Source organism: Raphanus sativus, chromosome 6, assembly GCF_000801105.2.
Source record: "Raphanus sativus cultivar WK10039 chromosome 6, ASM80110v3, whole genome shotgun sequence".
Classification (NCBI taxonomy): Eukaryota; Viridiplantae; Streptophyta; class Magnoliopsida; order Brassicales; family Brassicaceae; genus Raphanus; species Raphanus sativus.
The window spans coordinates 17,666,166-17,685,263 of record NC_079516.1 but is presented as its reverse complement, the minus strand read 5'-3'; the positions used below and the strand labels follow the sequence as shown (position 1 = coordinate 17,685,263).

Genomic DNA, 19,098 nt, shown 5'->3' with positions numbered 1-19,098 from the left:
TTCAATTGCTGGTCTGCAAAGGCTTTGACGTTTGCAGGACAAATTCAACACTGGACAAATAATATCTGGTTCAAGGGCCACGTACGTACGGAAGCATGCTTTTATCTAGATGGGGTGTGAACGTCACGCCTCTCTGTTGTCTCTGCAACTTGCTCGAGGAAAACAGAGATCATCTCTTCCTTCGCTGTGAGATAAATGAAGCAATATGGGATTTGGTTTTGCAGAGATTCATGTATCGTCCTCTTGCATTCCATACGTGGACTGCTTTCTCTGATTGGTTATCTATGCTCAAGAGACTCGTCGCTCAAGTAACAATATTAAGCATCTGGACTGAGAGGAATAAACGACTACATGATGGTGAAGCAGCAGCTATTTTCAAAATCATTGACCACTTCGTAGGGGATACAATCCGGGGGAAAAGGAAACTAAAGTCCTTCACCCCCACTTATGCAGCAATGGCTTCGGTTTGAATAACACACCTTTTCTTCAAATTTTTTTTGGCTCAGCTTTGTTTTTTTTGTTTTTTTTTTTTGCCAAGGCTGACTCAGGCATCTATTTAAAAATTTTGTAATTATTTACAAACTCTGCTCATATTATGGTATTCACATTTTGGCAAAAAAAAAAAGCTTTTACGTTATTAAATTTTGTAGTAAGCGGATTGGATGTAGTTAGTTTATATTGAATGTCTCCATGATTTCGTATACTAATAAGCTACGTGAGTTGATAAAACAAATTACCAATGATAGATTTTCTAGATTAATCATTTTGCCAGAGTTATGTGGTTTTGTGTCTTTGGGCACACTAACATAATAGCATTATATTAGTTCTTCAACTGATTTTGAACCATTCATGTAATTTTCATAGGGGGAACAGAATATACTAGGCTTCATGAGTTACGTAACTAATTGCTAATCCAACAGATAGAATCATTTATTTATTGACTTTGACGATCTTAAACCACTGGCTCATCGGATCACACGAGCTATCTTCGCCGTTCACACACCTGCAGTTGGTAGCTACGAGGGTATTGTCTCCATCGACGTCAAGACAAAGCGAGTTATTAGTTGACGTCGCAGCTAAGAGCATATTAGAGGCTGAGATGGTTTGCCATTTAGACAAATTAGAGCTCGAGCAACGCGTCTCACTGAGCTTGACCGGTGCATTTGGTCCAGTGTTCGCTAAGCATAGAGACTTGTTTTGAAGTTTTAAGGTATTGTCAGTAGTGTAGTTCCATAGTTGAGATTCATTACATCGACCGAGAGTGACCTTGGTGGGATCTAAGAAAGATTGTAGCATGCAAAGTCCAGACAACGGGTGGAAAACAAGATTGTTGACTTTGGATTGATGATCCGGTCCTGGTAAACCAAGTTTGTTAACCAAAGAAGGTGAGATGTTAACTATGTAGGGAAGAGAATAATATACATAACAAAGAAAAACAAATCATTGCAGTTAAAACTTGAATACTGTACATAAATTTGTTTTTTTAGTCAACTTCTGGATTTTTATTAATCCATAACAGTAGCCCAATCATTGTAGGTAAATTTGTTAAAAAGTTTTTTTTTTGTTAATTACCCAGATAGTTAAACCAAGTTTTGACCCATAGAAAGATTATTCAGAAGAACAATTGTAATTTATTAATTAAATCTAATTTGAAGATTATTCCTATATGATTATGTATATTTAATTTGTTTTTTTGATAAAATATTTAATTTTTTAACTTAGTAGAGATTGATTTTATACTATCAAGTATCATGTAATCCAAATTTGAAACTTGAATGTTCATGAAAAATAAAATAAAAATACTCCTTCCGTTTTTAATATAAATGGTTTTAGAAAAAAAAAATTTGTTCCAAATAAACGTTTTCAGTTTTCTATGTAAACTTTATTAATAATTAATGTTACTTTGACGAATGATAATATACTTTCTATTTTATTAACTGTTGGATTATGGTTAGATAAATAATTAATGATGTTTTTGTTTAGAAAATGTAAAAAGTTAATTATTTTCTTAATCTACTTGTCCAAATCTAAAACAATTTATATTAAAAAAGGGGAGAGTAAAAAACTTCCAGTGATAAAAATTATTTTGACCATCAAAAACATGTGGAATAGTTACCTTGAAGCTGGGATTGAATCAGAGACAGTCTTTGCAGGAAACTGTTGTTTCGAACACTTATCCAATCAGAATCCAAGACACTGTAATATTCAATCATTCCGACCACACCTTCTCTGAGATAGTAACTTCCACCAAGTTCCCAAATCGCCCAATCTACGTCATTTTCCGCCGCCCAACCTAATAGACATCCTAAATTCCGGTTCTGGACAACATTTACGCCTCTCACATCGATTCCAAACTCACTAAGAAACACCGGGAATTCCCGGAGGTTGAAACCGACTCCGTCGTCGAGGATTTTCAGAATGTCCCCGCATGCGTCGTTAGGGTTTTTGGAACTCCATATTTTTGTGTAGGGGATAGAGTATTGATGGATCTCAAAGACGAGTTTCCCGGAGAAAGTTAGGTTAACGGGTCGTGACCGGACGAAAGAAAGGTCGGTGTCGTAGGTGAGACCAGAAAGGATTATAAGTACGTTAGGATTTGCTCCGTGGACCGCCTCGGCTCCTTGTTGCATGTATCTACATGCATATATAATGAGACAAAAATTAGAGCTATTTTATGTTATCATATCTCACTCTCATTCCCTTAATATATAGAGCAGATACAATTTTAATCCGGACTGGATGTGGTCTTTCCTCGGGCAAGAGACCTAATATTTATGATGCTTGGTAGTTAATGGTTGAGATACTTTTTGGCCAAGAAATTAAAACAACTGAATTTTGACAAGAGAAGTACAAACAAGTAGTGAAATAGATCATCCGATGTTGTTCTGACCGATGTTACATACCGTAACTAGTAATATATTATTCTGTAACAAAAAATCTGATATATTTAGTAATATATTATTTTGTAACAAAAAATCTGATATGTTTAGAAATATATTATTTTGTAACAAAAATCTGATATATTTTGTGAAGCGGTGTCGTTTATGTCTGGGTTTCCTACTGGGCTGAATCAATTGACTAAAGAAGAATCATCAATTGGGCTTGAATCCGGTTCAGAGTAAACCAGCTCGAGATAAAGCTCGAGTTAGTGATCGAGTTTGTTATATAAGGAGTGGACCCTACAGTCAGTTACACCATCGTCTTCTTGATCAAACAGAGAGAGAAGACGAAGTCGTTACAGTAGAGAGAGAAAGAGATCACGGGAGATTACGAGAGCTGGAGGAGAAAGCTTGACGAAGAACAGAGACGATCCGGTAGGTGATCATAGCTCTTGACGTCGCAGAGCTTTCTCCATATCATTCTACGATCCGCCGTCGCTATCGGAGGAACTGGAGGTTGAAAGGCTGTCATCTCCGTCGTAGTCGCTCACGTAGTCTACTCCATTGAGATCTCTGTATCTTTGCTCGTAGAAACTGCACAAAGAACAAACGGTATCAGATTGTGATATCGAACACTTGTAATCGCTTTGATTAACTAGTGGATTGCTAGCGGAGCTAGCTCCGGTGAGGATAGCGGCCTCTCACATCGAGAGGTGCGGTGAACACCGGGTGAACAACTTGTGTATGTTTTGCATTCTTGCGTTTCATTGAGTTCGTGACTAGTATTGATCGAATCGGTTTAGGTAGCTTAATCAAGCCGGAAACAGAGTTGAATCTATAATCGGACTCAGATCGAATACCTAACAAGTGGTATCAGAGCCAGGTTCTCGATGAAGAGAGCCTGGAGGTTCGATCTAAGGTGTGTGAGGTTGTGGTATTCTGGATAATCTGTGGAGTTGTTGCTGTTTGAGTTTTTCTAATTGATTGATCAGGATGAAGCCTGTTCACGGAAAGTTTGAGATGGAAAAGTTCGATGGATCGGGAGATTTTGGTATGTGGAAGTTCAAGATGTTGATGCAGTTGGAACTGCAAGGTCTGGGACACATCTTGAGTCCTGAGGAAGGAGGTACTAAGAAAGAAGCTGATGATGATGCAGAGTCATCATCAGACGAAGATGTCAAAAAGGGGGCATCATCTAAAGAGAAAGACACAAGGGCTCGAAACCTTATTTGCTCAAGTTTGACAAATATAGTTCTGAGAAAAGTTATGAAAGAGACTACAGCCATGGGTGTATGGAAAGCTTTGGAAGGAGACTATCAGACAAAGACTCTGCCTAATCGCATCTACCTCAAGCAAAGTTTTGCGAGTTATAAGATGGATGAGAGCAAGAGTATTGAAGAGAACTTGGATAAGTTTCTAAAGCTTGTGGATGATCTGGCTAGTCTGAACATAAATGTGTCTGATGAGGATCAAGCGATTCAAATCCTAACCAGTCTACCTCCACAGTTTGATTCATTGGTTCATACTCTTAAGTATGGAAATGGGAAGGAGACGTTAACAGTTAAAGAGGTGACTACATCAGCATACGCAAAGGAAGCAGAGCTTAAGGAGAAAGGACTAGGAAAACGTCCTAAGTCAAATGCTGAAGGGTTAACTGTTTCAAGAGGAAGATCAGAGAAGCGTTCTGATAACCAAAACAAGAACAGATCAAAGAGCAAAGGCTTCAGATCGAAGTCAAGAGGAAAATCTCATGTTAAAGCTAGAGAGTGTTGGGCATGTGGAAAGGAAGGTCATTTTAAGCGTGATTGTCCTGAGAGAAAGGAGCAGAAAGCTACTAATTCCGCTAACGTGGCTGAGGAGAGGGAGTTTCCTATGATTCTTACTGCAAGTACACATGATACTAAAGAAGAATGGGTGCTCGATTCAGGATGTACTTTTCACATCACACCTAACAGGGAAGTCCTATTTGATCTGGAAGAGTTTGAAGGTGGTGATGTTCTTATGGGAAATAACACTGTGAGTGAAGTCAAAGGGATTGGAAAGCTAAAGATAGTGAATCCAGACAAGTCGACAGTGATATTAACAGGAGTAAGATACATGCCTACGATGGTGAGAAATTTGATTTCTTATGGTCAGATGGAAAAGAATGGTTACAAGTACACTGGTGAAGACTACACGGTCACGTTCTACAAGGATAAAAAGAAAGTGATTACTGGAGTTTACAAGGATGGGTTGTACTATCTGAAAGGAACCGTAGTGAAGGCTGAAGCAAATGTTGTTAAAGCTCAAGTGAATCTCACTAACCGTTGGCATTCAAGGCTCGGTCACATGAGTTTAAAGAACATGAATATTTTGGTGAAGAAGGGTTATCTGAATGAAAAGGAAGTTCACACGTTGGACTTCTGTGAGATTTGTGTTCTTGGTAAAGTTCATAAGTTACCATTTCCGAGTGCAAAGAAGACTACTACTGAGATTCTGGGATACGTTCATAGTGATCTGTGGGGTTCTACGTCGAATGAAGAAAGTTTATCAGGTTGCAAGTATTTCTTAACACTCATTGATGATTTCTCAAAGAAGGTTTGGATCAGGTTTCTAAGATCTAAGGATGAAGTCTATGAGAATATTTCAGAGTGGAAGAAGCTTGTTGAAACTCAAACGGGAAAGAAGATTAAATGTCTGAGGACTGATAATGGGTTGGAGTTTTGTAATAATCTGATGGATTCTATGTGTAAAGAAGCTGGTATCAAACAACATAGAACGTGCACCTATACTCCTCAACAGAATGGAGTGGCAGAACGAATGAACAAAACCATTGCTGACAAGGTTCGATGTATGTTGGCTGAATCTAAATTGGAAAAGAAATTTTGGGCTGAGGCAGCTTCTACGGCAGTGTATATCATCAACAGAACTCCTAATTCGTCTATAGAGTTTGACATTCCAGAGGAAGTATGGTCAGGGGTTAAGGTGGAGCTCAATCATCTACGCCGTTTTGGATGTGTTGCTTACGTGCACACAGTTCAAGATAAGATGAGTCATAGAGCTCTAAAGGGAATCTTCGTGGGATATCCACAAGGCACTAAAGGGTATCGAGTTTGGCTACCAGAAGATGGGAAGTCTACTATTAGTAGGAATGTGATATTTGATGAAGAAACTCTTTATCAAGAAGCTAAAGAAAACGAGAAGGAATCAGTGCCTAAGTATAAAAAGGTTACATTCAAGGATGATCTGATTCAAGGACCTACTAAAGAAAAGTCTACGTTTGAGTATGGCTCTACGTCACAATCTAGGAACACCGGTGAAGGTGGAGTTTTTTCTATTGAAGGGGAAAGCTCAGATTCAGAGAGTGATGAGAACGAGACAAAAAACGCAGTGGATGGTTCAGACGACTCATTAAGTGGTTATCTTTTGGCTAGAGACAGAGTACGCAGGCAAACAAAGCCTCCTGCAATCTTTGAGAGTGGAGACTTTGTTGCATATGCGTTGACAAGTGCTGCGGATATGGAGATTAATGAACCTAAGACGTATGCTGAAGCTATGAGGAGCAAGGATAGAGGCAAATGGAATGCATCTATGGGTGAGGAGAAAGATTCGTTGGATGAAAATGAAACTTGGGATATTGTTGACAGACCACAGAGACAGAGGGTCATAGGATGCAAGTGGCTCTACAAGTATAAAGAGGGCATCCCGGGAGTTGAAGATCCTAGATACAAATCGCGTCTATTGGCTAAAGGATATTCTCAAGTTGAAGGTGTGGATTATAACGAGATCTTTGCTCCGGTGGTTAAGCATGTTTCAATTCGGATTATGTTGTCGTATGTGGTTAACTATGATACAGAGTTGGAACAGATGGATGTGAAAACTGCGTTTTTACATGGAAACCTAGATGAAACTATCTACATGGAGCAACCAGAAGGTTTTATTAAGATGGGAGATGAAGGAAAAGTTTGTTTACTGAAGAAATCCTTGTACGGATTGAAGCAATCTCCAAGACAGTGGAATCTAAGGTTTGATGTGTTCATGAAGAGTGCGGGTTTTAAGCGGTGTATTAAAGATCCGTGCGTGTATTTGAAGGAAGGAAAAGCTGGAGATAATATATATCTTCTTCTCTACGTGGATGATATGCTCATAGCAGCGAAGAGTAAGAAGGAGATTACAAAGCTAAAGGAAGTTTTGAAATCAGAGTTTGAAATGAAAGATCTGGGTCCTGCCTCCAGGATACTTGGAATGGATATCATCCGAGACAGGAGTAAGGGAGTGTTGAAGCTATCTCAGGGAAAGTACATAAAGCACATTTTGAGAACGTTTGGGATGGAATTCTGCAAGCCAGTGGTTACACCAACTAATTGTCAGTTTAAGTTGAGAAGCTTGACTGATAAGGAACGGATCGTGAAAGCTAAAGAGATGGATTCAATCCCATATGCAAGTGCAGTTGGGAGTTTGATGTATGCGATGGTTGGTTCAAGACCTGATCTAGCGTTTGCGGTGGGTCTGGTAAGCAGGTTCATGTCTAAGCCTAGTCAAGAGCATTGGGGAGCTGTTAAGTGGATATTTCGTTATCTACAAGGTGCTTCTGATGTGTGTCTAACGTTTACGAAATGTGGGCATTTTGAGATTGAAGGTTTCAGTGACTCTGACTACTCTACTGATCTAGACAAGCGTCGTTCAGTTACAGGATATATTTTTCAAGTGGGTGGCAATACCGTTAGTTGGAGATCTGCACTTCAGCATGTAGTAGCATTGTCTACTACAGAGGCTGAGTACATGACATTATCTGAAGCAACTAAGGAGGGCTTATGGTTAAGGGAATTCTGCGGTGAATTGAGTTTTACTTCTGAGTTCTTTAAGCTCAACTGTGATTCACAGAGTGCTATTTGCCTAGCTAAGAATTCAGTTCATCATGAGAGGACTAAACATGTGGCTAACAAGATTCATTTCATCAGGGATATTGTGGATTTTGGGTGGGTGAAGATCCTAAAATTCACACTACTCTAAATCCTGCAGATGTGTTAACGAAGACGGTACCTGGTAATGCGTTCGAGAAGCATCTCGTAACGCTTGGGATCGCCTCGTGATTTCGTGTCCAAGAACTCCGAGACGCCTCTGTTGTTAGTCGTCTCAGCATAAGGAGTTCATGAAACAAGAAGAGAGCAGATGGGTTAGTGATCTGTTCTTGGATAAACAACAAGGAGAAACTAATGAAGAAAATAGAGAAACTTACTCAAAGGTAGCGAGAGGATGAATGGGGTAGTTCGAGTTCTCAGCTGCTGGTAAACAGAAGCTAGTGAGGTTGAATCATTCATTATATTTTCGTATTTGAGAAAGACGGAGTTTACTTACTGTTCGGAAGAGTGTTTGACTCTTGAGGTGGAGTTCCAGCGTATTCAGGTGGAGGTGGAGTTGTTTGTGGCTCAGGTTCAGAGAATGGAGGCACATGGATTGATTCTGGTAACTTGAAATCGGCAGGAAGAGTGAGAGTCGGAGAGGGTTCTCGATCTGGTATAAACATCAGTGGTTCTGGGCTTCGTATCGGAGAAGGAGAGGCAGACATGGGTATGGCTTGACTTACTTCATGGCTGTTGAATCCGGTATGGCTATCTTGAGGAGATTCAGGCATGATTGTGTCGGGAGGTGTCTCAGTTGCGGATTTGGTTTCGGCGGAGGAAGTTTTGTGACCTAATCGACAAGGTGGAGATTTGTGAAGCGGTGTCGTTTATGTCTGGGCTTCCTACTGGGCTGAATCAATTGACTAAAAAAGAATCATCAAATGGGCTTGAACCCGGTTCAGAGTAAACCAGCTCGAGATAAAGCTCGAGCTAGTGATCGAGTTTGTTATATAAGGAGTGGACCCTACAGTCAGTTACACCATCGTCTTCTTGATCAAACAGAGAGAGAAGACGAATTCGTTACAGTAGAGAGAGAAAGAGATCACGGGAGATCACGGGAGCTGGAGGAGAAAGCTTGACGAAGAGCAGAGACGATCCGGTAGGTGATCACAACTCTTGACGTCGCAGAGCTTTCTCCATATCATTCTACGATCCGCCGTCGCTATCGGAGGAACTGGAGGTTGAAAGGCTGTCATCTCCGTCGTAGTCGCTCACGTAGTCTACTCCATTGAGATCTCTGTATCTTTGCTTGTAGAAACTGCACAAAGAACAAACAGTATCAGGTTGTGATATCGAACACTTGTAATCGCTTTGATTAACTAGTGGATTGCTAGCGGAGCTAGCTCCGGTGAGGATAGCGGCCTCTCACATCGAGAGGTGCGGTGAACACCGGGTGAACAACTTGTGTATGTTTTGCATTCTTGCGTTTCATTGAGTTCGTGACTAGTATTGATCGAATCGGTTTAGGTAGCTTAATCAAGCCGGAAACAGAGTTGAATCTATAATCGGACTCAGATCGAATACCTAACATATTTAGTAATATATATACGCAGATCACTCATGATCACTAATATATAACTTTAGCAATTGTTTGAAAAGTACCGAACCTATATTACCTACTGCTTTGACCAAAAAATTTATATGAGTAGAACGCAATATGATTGGGAAAAAACAAACACATATATTTTTTCTTTTGCTGGCGAGCAAGTTGCTGTAATTTACGACAGTATAATCTTTTTGAATTATGGTCATAACCTTAACAAAGTAAAAGCCAACTATTATGTACTTTGGTAAAGCAACAAAACAATAAAGTCAAGGGCGAATAATTCGTTATGCAAATGTACGTACTTGAACCAATCGTCGACGTTTTGTCTAGGTCCTCTAAGTTCATTTCTGAGGCTCATACCAACCACATTGGAGGCATCTTTGAAGAGTGTAGCTATCTTAGTCAGACCTGCGATCCACGTGCCAGGTTCAAAGAAAGTATCGCCAAAGAAACCGTTGCTGTCGTTGTAGCGGCAGCACCACCCTGGCTTGGTCAAGTGGTTGTCTAATACCACCATCAAATTGTGGTTTCCCAACGTAGTCACCACGCTCTTTAAAAAGACGCAAAATAAAAGATTTTGTTTTTTTTTCAATTTCAAAAGAAAAAGTAATTTTTTTTTGTTTTTAAATATTTCTTGGGTGAAGATTTATTGGTATAAATTCATTTAGCTTAGTACATCAATGTAATTTGATGAAAACTGCAGTTATTAAAAGTGAAAATCTAAAAAATGCTTGTAATGGTTTCTGTAATGGTTTCTGTAATCTCAGTTTTTTTCCAGGTTTTTATCTTTTTTGCTACGGAGAATTCTTGTAAGCTCTGATCCTTTGTAACTCACAACCCGTTCATTCTAGTAATGCAATTCATATTCTTAGCCAAAAAAAATCGATTGTAAATTAGTTGAAAATATTATTTTAAACTATTTGTTTAAATATAAACCTACGTTTATGCCAATTTTTATAGTTTGGAACTTTCAGAAAACAATACTTGCAATTAATAAACTAATAGTTTTATTTCAACATTAGATCTGGTAATTCTTTTATTTATTCTAAAAAGCATCTAAGAAAATATTATATTAATACCTTGTAAGCTTCAATGAGTGGAAGATCAATCATCGATGGGTTCTTGGTTTGGAAACCAGAAATGTCATCACTAAGACCAAGACTCTGAAAAGATTGTCTCACAGTAACATTAGTAGCCAATGTCTCATTTGTAGCTAAATCTAGTGGCCAAGTTAACCTAACACAATTGAAACCCATTGCCATTATCTTCTTGGCCACGGCATCAAGCGGTTGCTTGCTGAGCCCTTCTGCCACCACAGGCTGCAGATGCGCTGGCCAATTCACACACGCCAGTTTCACTCTTTGTCCTTTTTCGTTGATGATCCAACGAGAGTTCGTAGAGAGAGGAAATGCCACGTTGTTGGTGATGGAGAACAATAAGAAGAAGATGAAGCAAAACATGCGTTCTAGTACTTTTGTTGTCTTCATGTTAAATTTATGTTGATATTTTTGCGTTTAAAAAATTTTGTTTTGGGGTTGGTGAATCATATGGAAGAGACATACATATATAGAGGAAAAGGATTTGGAAGTAATCTGTATTTTATCATGACATAAGTTCCGTTCAATATGTTTTCACTTCCTTTCTCCTATGTTAAAGTTAAAAACACAATGTCATATTTGGTGATTTTTTTTTTTTGAACATTATATTTGGTGATTTTTAAAAGTACATATTGGCGTCTGGCGATATGCCTGCATTTATTTATGGTCAAAGTCAAATAGGTAATATTATGATAATAAATTTTACTTTTCAGGAAAAAAATCCAGAATAATTTGAATCAAATACAATTAAAACGACCTTTTTTGACATTCCCTTGCCTTTTCAAATTATTTACATGAGTGCCATTATCATTTATTTTTAAAAACAAATATTATGGTAACTATTTAAATTGAGAAGATTTATTTCCTATTTTCCTATTAATATGAAACATAAAGTAATTCATGAATTTTAGTACATTAACAGTTTTTAGTATATTTGACAACTTTTCTAAAAATGGTAACTTCTAAATACTTCACAAGATTACAAATAATCGTAAAATAAGTGTTATATGTCAGAGACAATGGGGACTATTGATTGGATTTTAGCTGTAGAAAATTTACTGTATAATTTATACTATATAATTTGATGTACCTGTATCTAATGTAGCTATATAAATTAAATAAGAGAAACGATGAAAAAAGAAATATATTCTTACAGTAATATTTTTAAAAAGAAATAGTTTTCTATAACCATATTTTTTTTGCTTTAGAAAATAAGGATTCTACAAACATTTTTTTTTTATTGACTTTAGCTTTAAAAACTACTTAAAACACGATTGGTAACTTAAGTGGTTGTATATAGAAATTAAAGCTAAAATCATTAGTTACAACCCAACCAATCACCCCATATTCTAATAACTCTTTTTCAGAAATATAAAAATCCTATTTAACTACTAAAATTAATAGATTGACAATATCCTATTAATACTCAATGTCTTCAAATAATATTACAATCTGAAATAACCAATAAATTATATTAGCTTTCGAGATATATGATCAATATACATTGTATTAGTATATAAAATCATATATCATGTTGTTAAAATTTAATAAAATTGTAAATTATAAAAGTTATAAAAAGTAAAAATATGTTTAAGTCAATGTTTTTAAAATTTATGCAGACTTTGTACCTGACTGCTTAGTCATTGGGTTATTGGGTCGGCTGCAAGTAAAATGTATGTCAATAGTTTAATCAATTCAATATATAATTATACATATCAATATTAGAAATACAATAAAATCATGTTAAAAATTTAGTAACATTTTAAATATATTTTATTTATTTTTTGTTTCACAGAAATATATAAAAAACAATTAAACAGTTCTGTAACAGTTGGAGCTACCACATATAATAAAAGTACAATAAAATTAAAATGGCCAAGTATTTAAATATCTAATGAAAACATTTATATTATATTTTAAAATTAAAAAATAACAAGTTAAATCAAATTGGATTACACACCGATCACTTTTCGATTAAACTGGTAGCATCGGGTTTTAGCTATTTTGCGGGTTTATTGAACTTTTAAATAATGGTTATTTCTTAAAACCCAAGCTAAATTATATATCGGATTAATAGATTTACCGGTTAGATCGCGAGTACAGATTGAATACGGGTTTGGATTGAGTTTTAAAAACACGGATTTAAATGCAAAAGGTTAAATAGACAACATACCATGCACTTTATAATATTGTTAAAGGAATTTCACATCATAAAGTATCCCGCTCTTTTAAAGAGTGAGTCAAAATCTAGTCTATTCAATTAAAACATGATCATTCTAAAACATTTACATTACAGTATTATTATAGCTAGACCATTTCGTTAGTATCTATCTTATTAAAATATAATCATAATTATATAAACTTAACATTTAGTTCATATATTATTTACAAAATATGTCGTTCAAAATCTAAAGTTTAATTATTTATTAAAGATATTAAAGAAAAAATCAATTTAACTTTAAATTTATTTATCTTATTAGAATAAATTCACATGATTTTTTATGCGTGATATTTCAAATTAGACCATCTCTTTTCTGTCATCAGTATAAACATATATTCGATTAAAACTCTGCTAACTAAATATGAGACTCTGAATCTATGTAGATGAAATGAGACAGTTGAACTCGAATACCAGACTATCCACCCTTGTGTTTTGAGTCAAGGGTATATATGTAATCATGAATGTTAAGAAACTCTCCTTGATCCTTTTATTAGACCAATTTAAATCTATGAGAATGTTATTCAATCAATAATTTGAAAGCAGTTGTAAATGTTTCGTAATCAATAAATAACTAAAATCTAAATGTAGTTTTAGTTGTTGAATTCTAAAATCTCTCCGGTATCTTTTGGATTTTGATTTCAATAATTTGTTAATGAGACTCCACAACAAATTATTTGAAATCAGTTTTAAATACAAATAATTTTTAAATCCATTAAAGTTGAATAACACAAGATTTCAAAAACTAGATTTAAATCATTCATTAATACTAGATTTTAAATAAGATTTATAAATGCAATATCAAATAATACTAAACTTTAAAATAGAATTTAGAATCACCATTGAAATAATGGTTGATTTTGATTAGATGTGAACTCTATTAAAATACATGATTGAACAACACCCATTATATTTTTATAATATCTCACAAAAATTAGTCAATCTAGGAACTTTATTAAATGTAAATATTTTATAATTTTAGTTAAAATATCTTATAATATTTTTTATTTAGATATAAATATAAGTATATTGAAGTTCTAACAAGATATTTTGAAAAATACTCTACAAAAGTTTATTAAAAAGTTTCGTTTTTATAAAATAAATCATTAGCTTCATAGTTAGTATTTAGTAAGCAAAAATATTACAAATTAATCACCAATACCATTAAAAGGGGATCATTCCTATATTATACCCTTAATGAAATGTTAAAATTTTCTAAAAATGTCCTTAATGATATGACTAACTAAAAAAATTCATTAATGACAATATTGTCTTTCGGTTTTGTGGGTCTATTTCAATATTTAGATAGACTTGCTAACTAATTAAATGAGTTATGATTTTATATAATCAATTTCATATCCCATAAACTTTTTAATATCAATATCATAAATTAAAGTCTGCAAAAAATTTAATAAGTTGATATTAGAAATTGAAATTTTGTAACCACTCAAGGATAAGACTTAATCAAAAATATTATTGACCACTTTATATGTTTAGCAATATTTTATATAAATTATAAATCTTTAAAATTATATAATAGCCTAATTAAGAATTTCGGATAAAACCATTACTTAACTTATTTACAAACATAAAACGTATGACGCATTTTAAATTTCGTCATACTGTACACACTATAACAAATCCACATAATTGAAATTTGATCATGTCACATTTTATATAATTAAAACAAAAAATTATCAATCTTTATATTGAAAAAACAACAAAAAAGTACCCGCTCTTTCAAGGACGGATCAGAATCTAGTTATTAGTTTATAAATAAATTAACAGTCTATCTTATTTAAAAAAAAATCACAGGACTTTTTAATGTGTGATTTTTCAAACTGGTATATCTCTTAGAAAATAGTAACTGTGTATTTTATAATACAAAACTTCATTAAACGTGTGAATATTTATTGTGATTAAATTATTAAAAATATTCACATCATCACACGACTTTTGACGGACTGAAATTTAAATTATTTTTCGTTTAAATTTATTTATATTTTACCACTTTTCTATAGTTTTTGGGTCTAGAAATGCACGACACAAATAGTAAATTGTAGGGGTCGGAAAAGGCGATGTTCCCTCTTGTTTGGATATCTGAACCTTTTTTTTTCTCAAAGTATTAGCAAATTCTAAAAGAAGAAAACTTCTATTTACATATATTTTGTATATCAACAATGTTACAAGGGGATTCATATCTGAACCCTTTAGCTGTAGTGTTATGTAATGTGTAAAAAAACCGTGATACAACTTTTGTGGTTGTCAGATGAAAGATTTAGTTTGGTTAATTAGGAAACCATGACAAAATCTTTATATGCTTTCTTGTTATACCTATAGTAGCGATACAACCTTTAAATAAAAAAATATTTTTAAAATATAAGTGTAAAATGGAAATTTTATTTGAATTAAAACTCTATAAATTAATAAATTATCAGTCCCACTATTATTAATTTATAGAGTTTTGCTGTATATAAATTGACGACTTTTAGAATGAAAACACAACCATTCAACTTAGTAGGGATTCACAACCTTTGAAATTAATTAGGATTGTTATTATTATTATATATATATTTTTGAATCCGTTTGGATATCTAACCAATTTTGGTTAAAATGAAGTACTATTTTCTAGATTGAATTTGGTCTGATTTTTTGGATTCAGATTTTTCTCAACCGTATATTTTTTATTGTAACAATATTTTAAAAGAAAGTAATGATGGTTCATATTTATTTTAGGTATGCAATATTTTAATCTAAAGCCACATTCTACTATGTATTTGATCCATTTAGTTAATCATTAAAAATTATTCTAGGTCCATTTAAGGAAAACGATGGACTCAGACTAAAAGAACACTACTATTTAAGATTGTCAAATTCCAAATTATTCTTTGTTAGTGATGTGACTAAGAGAATAGAGGTTAGAGTTAGGAAAGTAAATTTATTGTGCAATCCATGTTTCAATAGCTTCTAAATTAATCTTTGATATATCGATCCTTTGTAATATTTAAAAAAAATATTAATTAGTAAGATCTTACACTTGTTAAAGTAATCAATTATTTTTTGATTAAATATATATGAGTTTAGAATAATCACATAAATCAAAATAATACCTCTTGTTTATTTACAATATTTTCACTGTAAGTAAATCTAAATAATTATTTTAATTATTTTGTATGGTATATAATCAAATTTGATGATATTGAGATATATATATATATATATATATATAGTATTTTAATATAAATATTATTATCATATGATTTATTAATATTTTTATATTTGATGTAATAAGAAATTTAAACTGTTCATCCCAATTTTTTTCGATGTGATAGTTATTCAATGCAAATTTCAAAATTAACATATTTATGTTTTTAATATTGTACAAATTTTAATTGAAACGATATTAATATATGAATAAATATTAAATGAGATTTTCTATTCAAACGATTTTATGATCATTTGTATCTTGTTATAACAAAAACATTTATTCATTGATCACAAAATTTTCAAAGTGAGATTTTTAATTTTTTTAGTAATTTATAGTCATTTTAAGAAATTCAAAATATAACATATAAGAAAAAGTTTAATTTTTTTTTCTTTGAAAAAGAATTTTTTTTTTTACCTGTTTGAATCTAGGAGAGTTGCAAGTCCGTGGATGGACTACTTCTCGAAGGCATTCAAATGAGTTTTAAAACATGGACCCATATCCGCGTAGGTGAATATAACAGTGTGACTTAGTTTTGCATAGCAGGAAAATCGAACCTAAAACATTTTAACGTCACTGGCCCATCCAATGCCACTTGACCACAAGACCCGTTCTATAAATCTAAATTTTTTTTACTATATAGTTGATGTGATTTTTTAATTTCTTTTAATAATATAAAATTAAACAAAACGAGAAAGGATACAAAAACTGTTATCAAATCTTTATTATTCTTTATCATTAACTGCCATGTATATATTAATCATATTAGAAAATTCTGTAGATTTTATTTAGAAAAGAATTGAGAATATTTTTTATACACTAATAATCATTTTAATAGTTTATTTAATAAAAACATATAATATATATTAGGATGAACCAATATATTTTTCTAAGTATTCTAAGAATCAATCTAGTGATGACACGTAGTTAGAAGAAAAATATTTCAATGCTCCGTGATTAATATATAGGGGATATATATATATCTCCGTTGCTAAATTGACATAACAATAATAAGTCTTTCTTTTTGTTCACAAATAACAAAGGCCATAACAGGCGACAATGGAGATTTCAAACTCAATCTGAGATCGTGATCTCCAGGCCTCGATTCACTCATTGGTGATCGAATCCTTATCATCCGGTTGACCCTTGTCATCTGGCGGAGAGTTTGATCCCCCTTGCACAGAGTTTCTTCGACTCTGTTTTCATCACGTTTTCCTTTTCAAGCTTCGTCGGTGTTTCTCGTTGGTTCTTGCGATTAGAATCAGTTTCATCGGACTGATTTCTCATCTGTTTGGGATAATTGAATCCGTGATCTTCATTGAGATCAGGACTTTCTTATCTTGTCACTTGCTTCTGCATCACGCTACTGCTACGCTGCGTCGGATTGCTTATTGCCCTCGCCTAGCTCCGTCGTGTCCCATTCAGGTTGATATCAGGATTGATTTCGGGGCATCCGTTTGCTCTTACACTCATTGGTGTTTTGCTTCTCTCATATCACACGTTTCATCGGACCGGATCATCTCTGTGTTTGATATTGATACCATCTCTTTGGATGGGATCGATGTCCATGGCTCGCTTAACCTATCAGGAGGATCGAAAAGGAAAAGGAATTGCTTATGATGAGGACGATGATGATGCGCCTATCAGGCTAGTAGACCGTGAAGAAGCATCTGTAATCAAGGAGTTCAACTTAACCTTGTTAGGGAAGATACTCAATCCGAAGAAGCAGGTTGTTGAAAAGCTACTACAAACAATGCCATCTCAGTGGGGATTGTCTGATAGAATCACAGCGAATGACATTGGCAATGGGAAGTTCTTGTTCAGTTTCTTGTCTGAGGAAGATCTCAATTCCGTACTTCGGCAAGGCCCTTTTCATTATAATTTCTGTATGTTCGTCTTGGTTCGATGGGAGCCTATCGTCCATGATGATTATCCATGGACCATTTCGTTTTGGGTTCAGCTCGTTGGCTTCCCACTACATCTATGGACTGATGTCAATCTTCGGAACATAGGAGGAAGGCTTGGTCATGTTGATACCCTTGAGCTATCAGAAGGTCGTATGCTTATTGATATTGATTCTCGAAAACCTTTAAAGTTTTCACGGAAAGTTGAATATAAAGGAGATGAGGTAACGATTGAGATCAAGTACACACTGTTCTTTAAGCATTGTACAACTTGCGGGATGCTCTCTCATGAGAAAGGATATTGTCCAACGACTGATGTCAAATCCCGGCTTCAACTTCCTGAGCGATCTGATGTATTTGCAAGGATGCAGCTACCGTATGAGTCCCGAGCTGCACCTGTACCGAACCGTGAATTTTCTCAGTTGTCGTTGAACACGAATCAGAGGATGCTGAGTTCGGATCAGTTTAACTCTGCACGAACCAAAAGCTATGAGGAGCGCTCTTATCACCAGTCTTCGCTGGTGTCCCGTGATACGCAATCTCGTCATGTGGAGACAAACTCGAGGGGAAGTTCTTTCCAGGAGAGAAACTCTTACCATTCTTGGGATGCAAATAAACGAGGGAGTCGTCACTCTGATAGGATAATTAGACGTAAGGATGATTATTCAAGAAATAATAGATACGGCGGAGCTCGAGCCAACTCTGGTCCCTATGATCGGAAAACATAGAGGATGTGGAGGGAGAAACAGAGAGGAGTGGAGGCTGATAGAGACAAGAGAAAGATGGTAGACGGTGATAGGGAAACAAGGCGGACTGATGGTGATGGTGATACTGATTCAACGAACATGATAATGGATAAGGCTATGGCTTCTTTTGTTGAAAAATAGAGACATGAGATTGTTCCTTATGAACATATCTCCGGCTCATCGGAAGTAGAAGTCAGAAGCTCACCTGCGAGGAAGAACGAGCCGACTAGTTTTCGCAAGCTGGCGAGCACCATATTAACTCAGACGCGTCTGGATCACCCAATGGAGGAGAATGTGACTGTCCAACAAAGGGGAGAGCCGCTCCCGATAAGTTTTTATCCTTCAACTGATAAGGAGGCCTTGAACACTGATGAGATTATTGGTGCATTGGATGGTATGGAGAACCTTGAGCAATAGGACACATAAATGATGGAAGCGGAGGTTGAAGATGATGATCTATTAGGCGTGGATTTAATGGAGATGGAAGCTGGTAATGAAAAAGACTCAGCTCTGGTGAGGAGGAGCACAAAGTCTGATTCTAAATCCACGAAGAACAAGAGGCATAGCAACAAAAAGAGTGCTTCTTTGAGCATTCCAAATTGGAAACACACTGCATCATC

The 19,098-nt window shown here is 34.8% G+C and overlaps 1 protein-coding gene across 1 annotated transcript; it reads right to left on the bottom strand.

Moving 5' to 3' along the window:
* Nucleotides 1–930: 930 nt before the first annotated feature.
* LOC108806019 (glycosyl hydrolase 5 family protein-like) lies at nt 931–10,920 on the bottom strand. The gene is made up of 4 exons (XM_018578030.2): nt 10,388–10,920; nt 9,611–9,858; nt 2,117–2,634; nt 931–1,355 (listed from the first exon to the last, which is right to left on the bottom strand). The coding sequence occupies exons 1-4, from the start codon at nt 10,793–10,795 to the stop codon at nt 931–933; spliced, it is 1,599 nt and encodes a 532-aa protein (XP_018433532.1). The 5' UTR covers nt 10,796–10,920.
* Between the last annotated feature and the right edge of the window lie 8,178 nt (nt 10,921–19,098).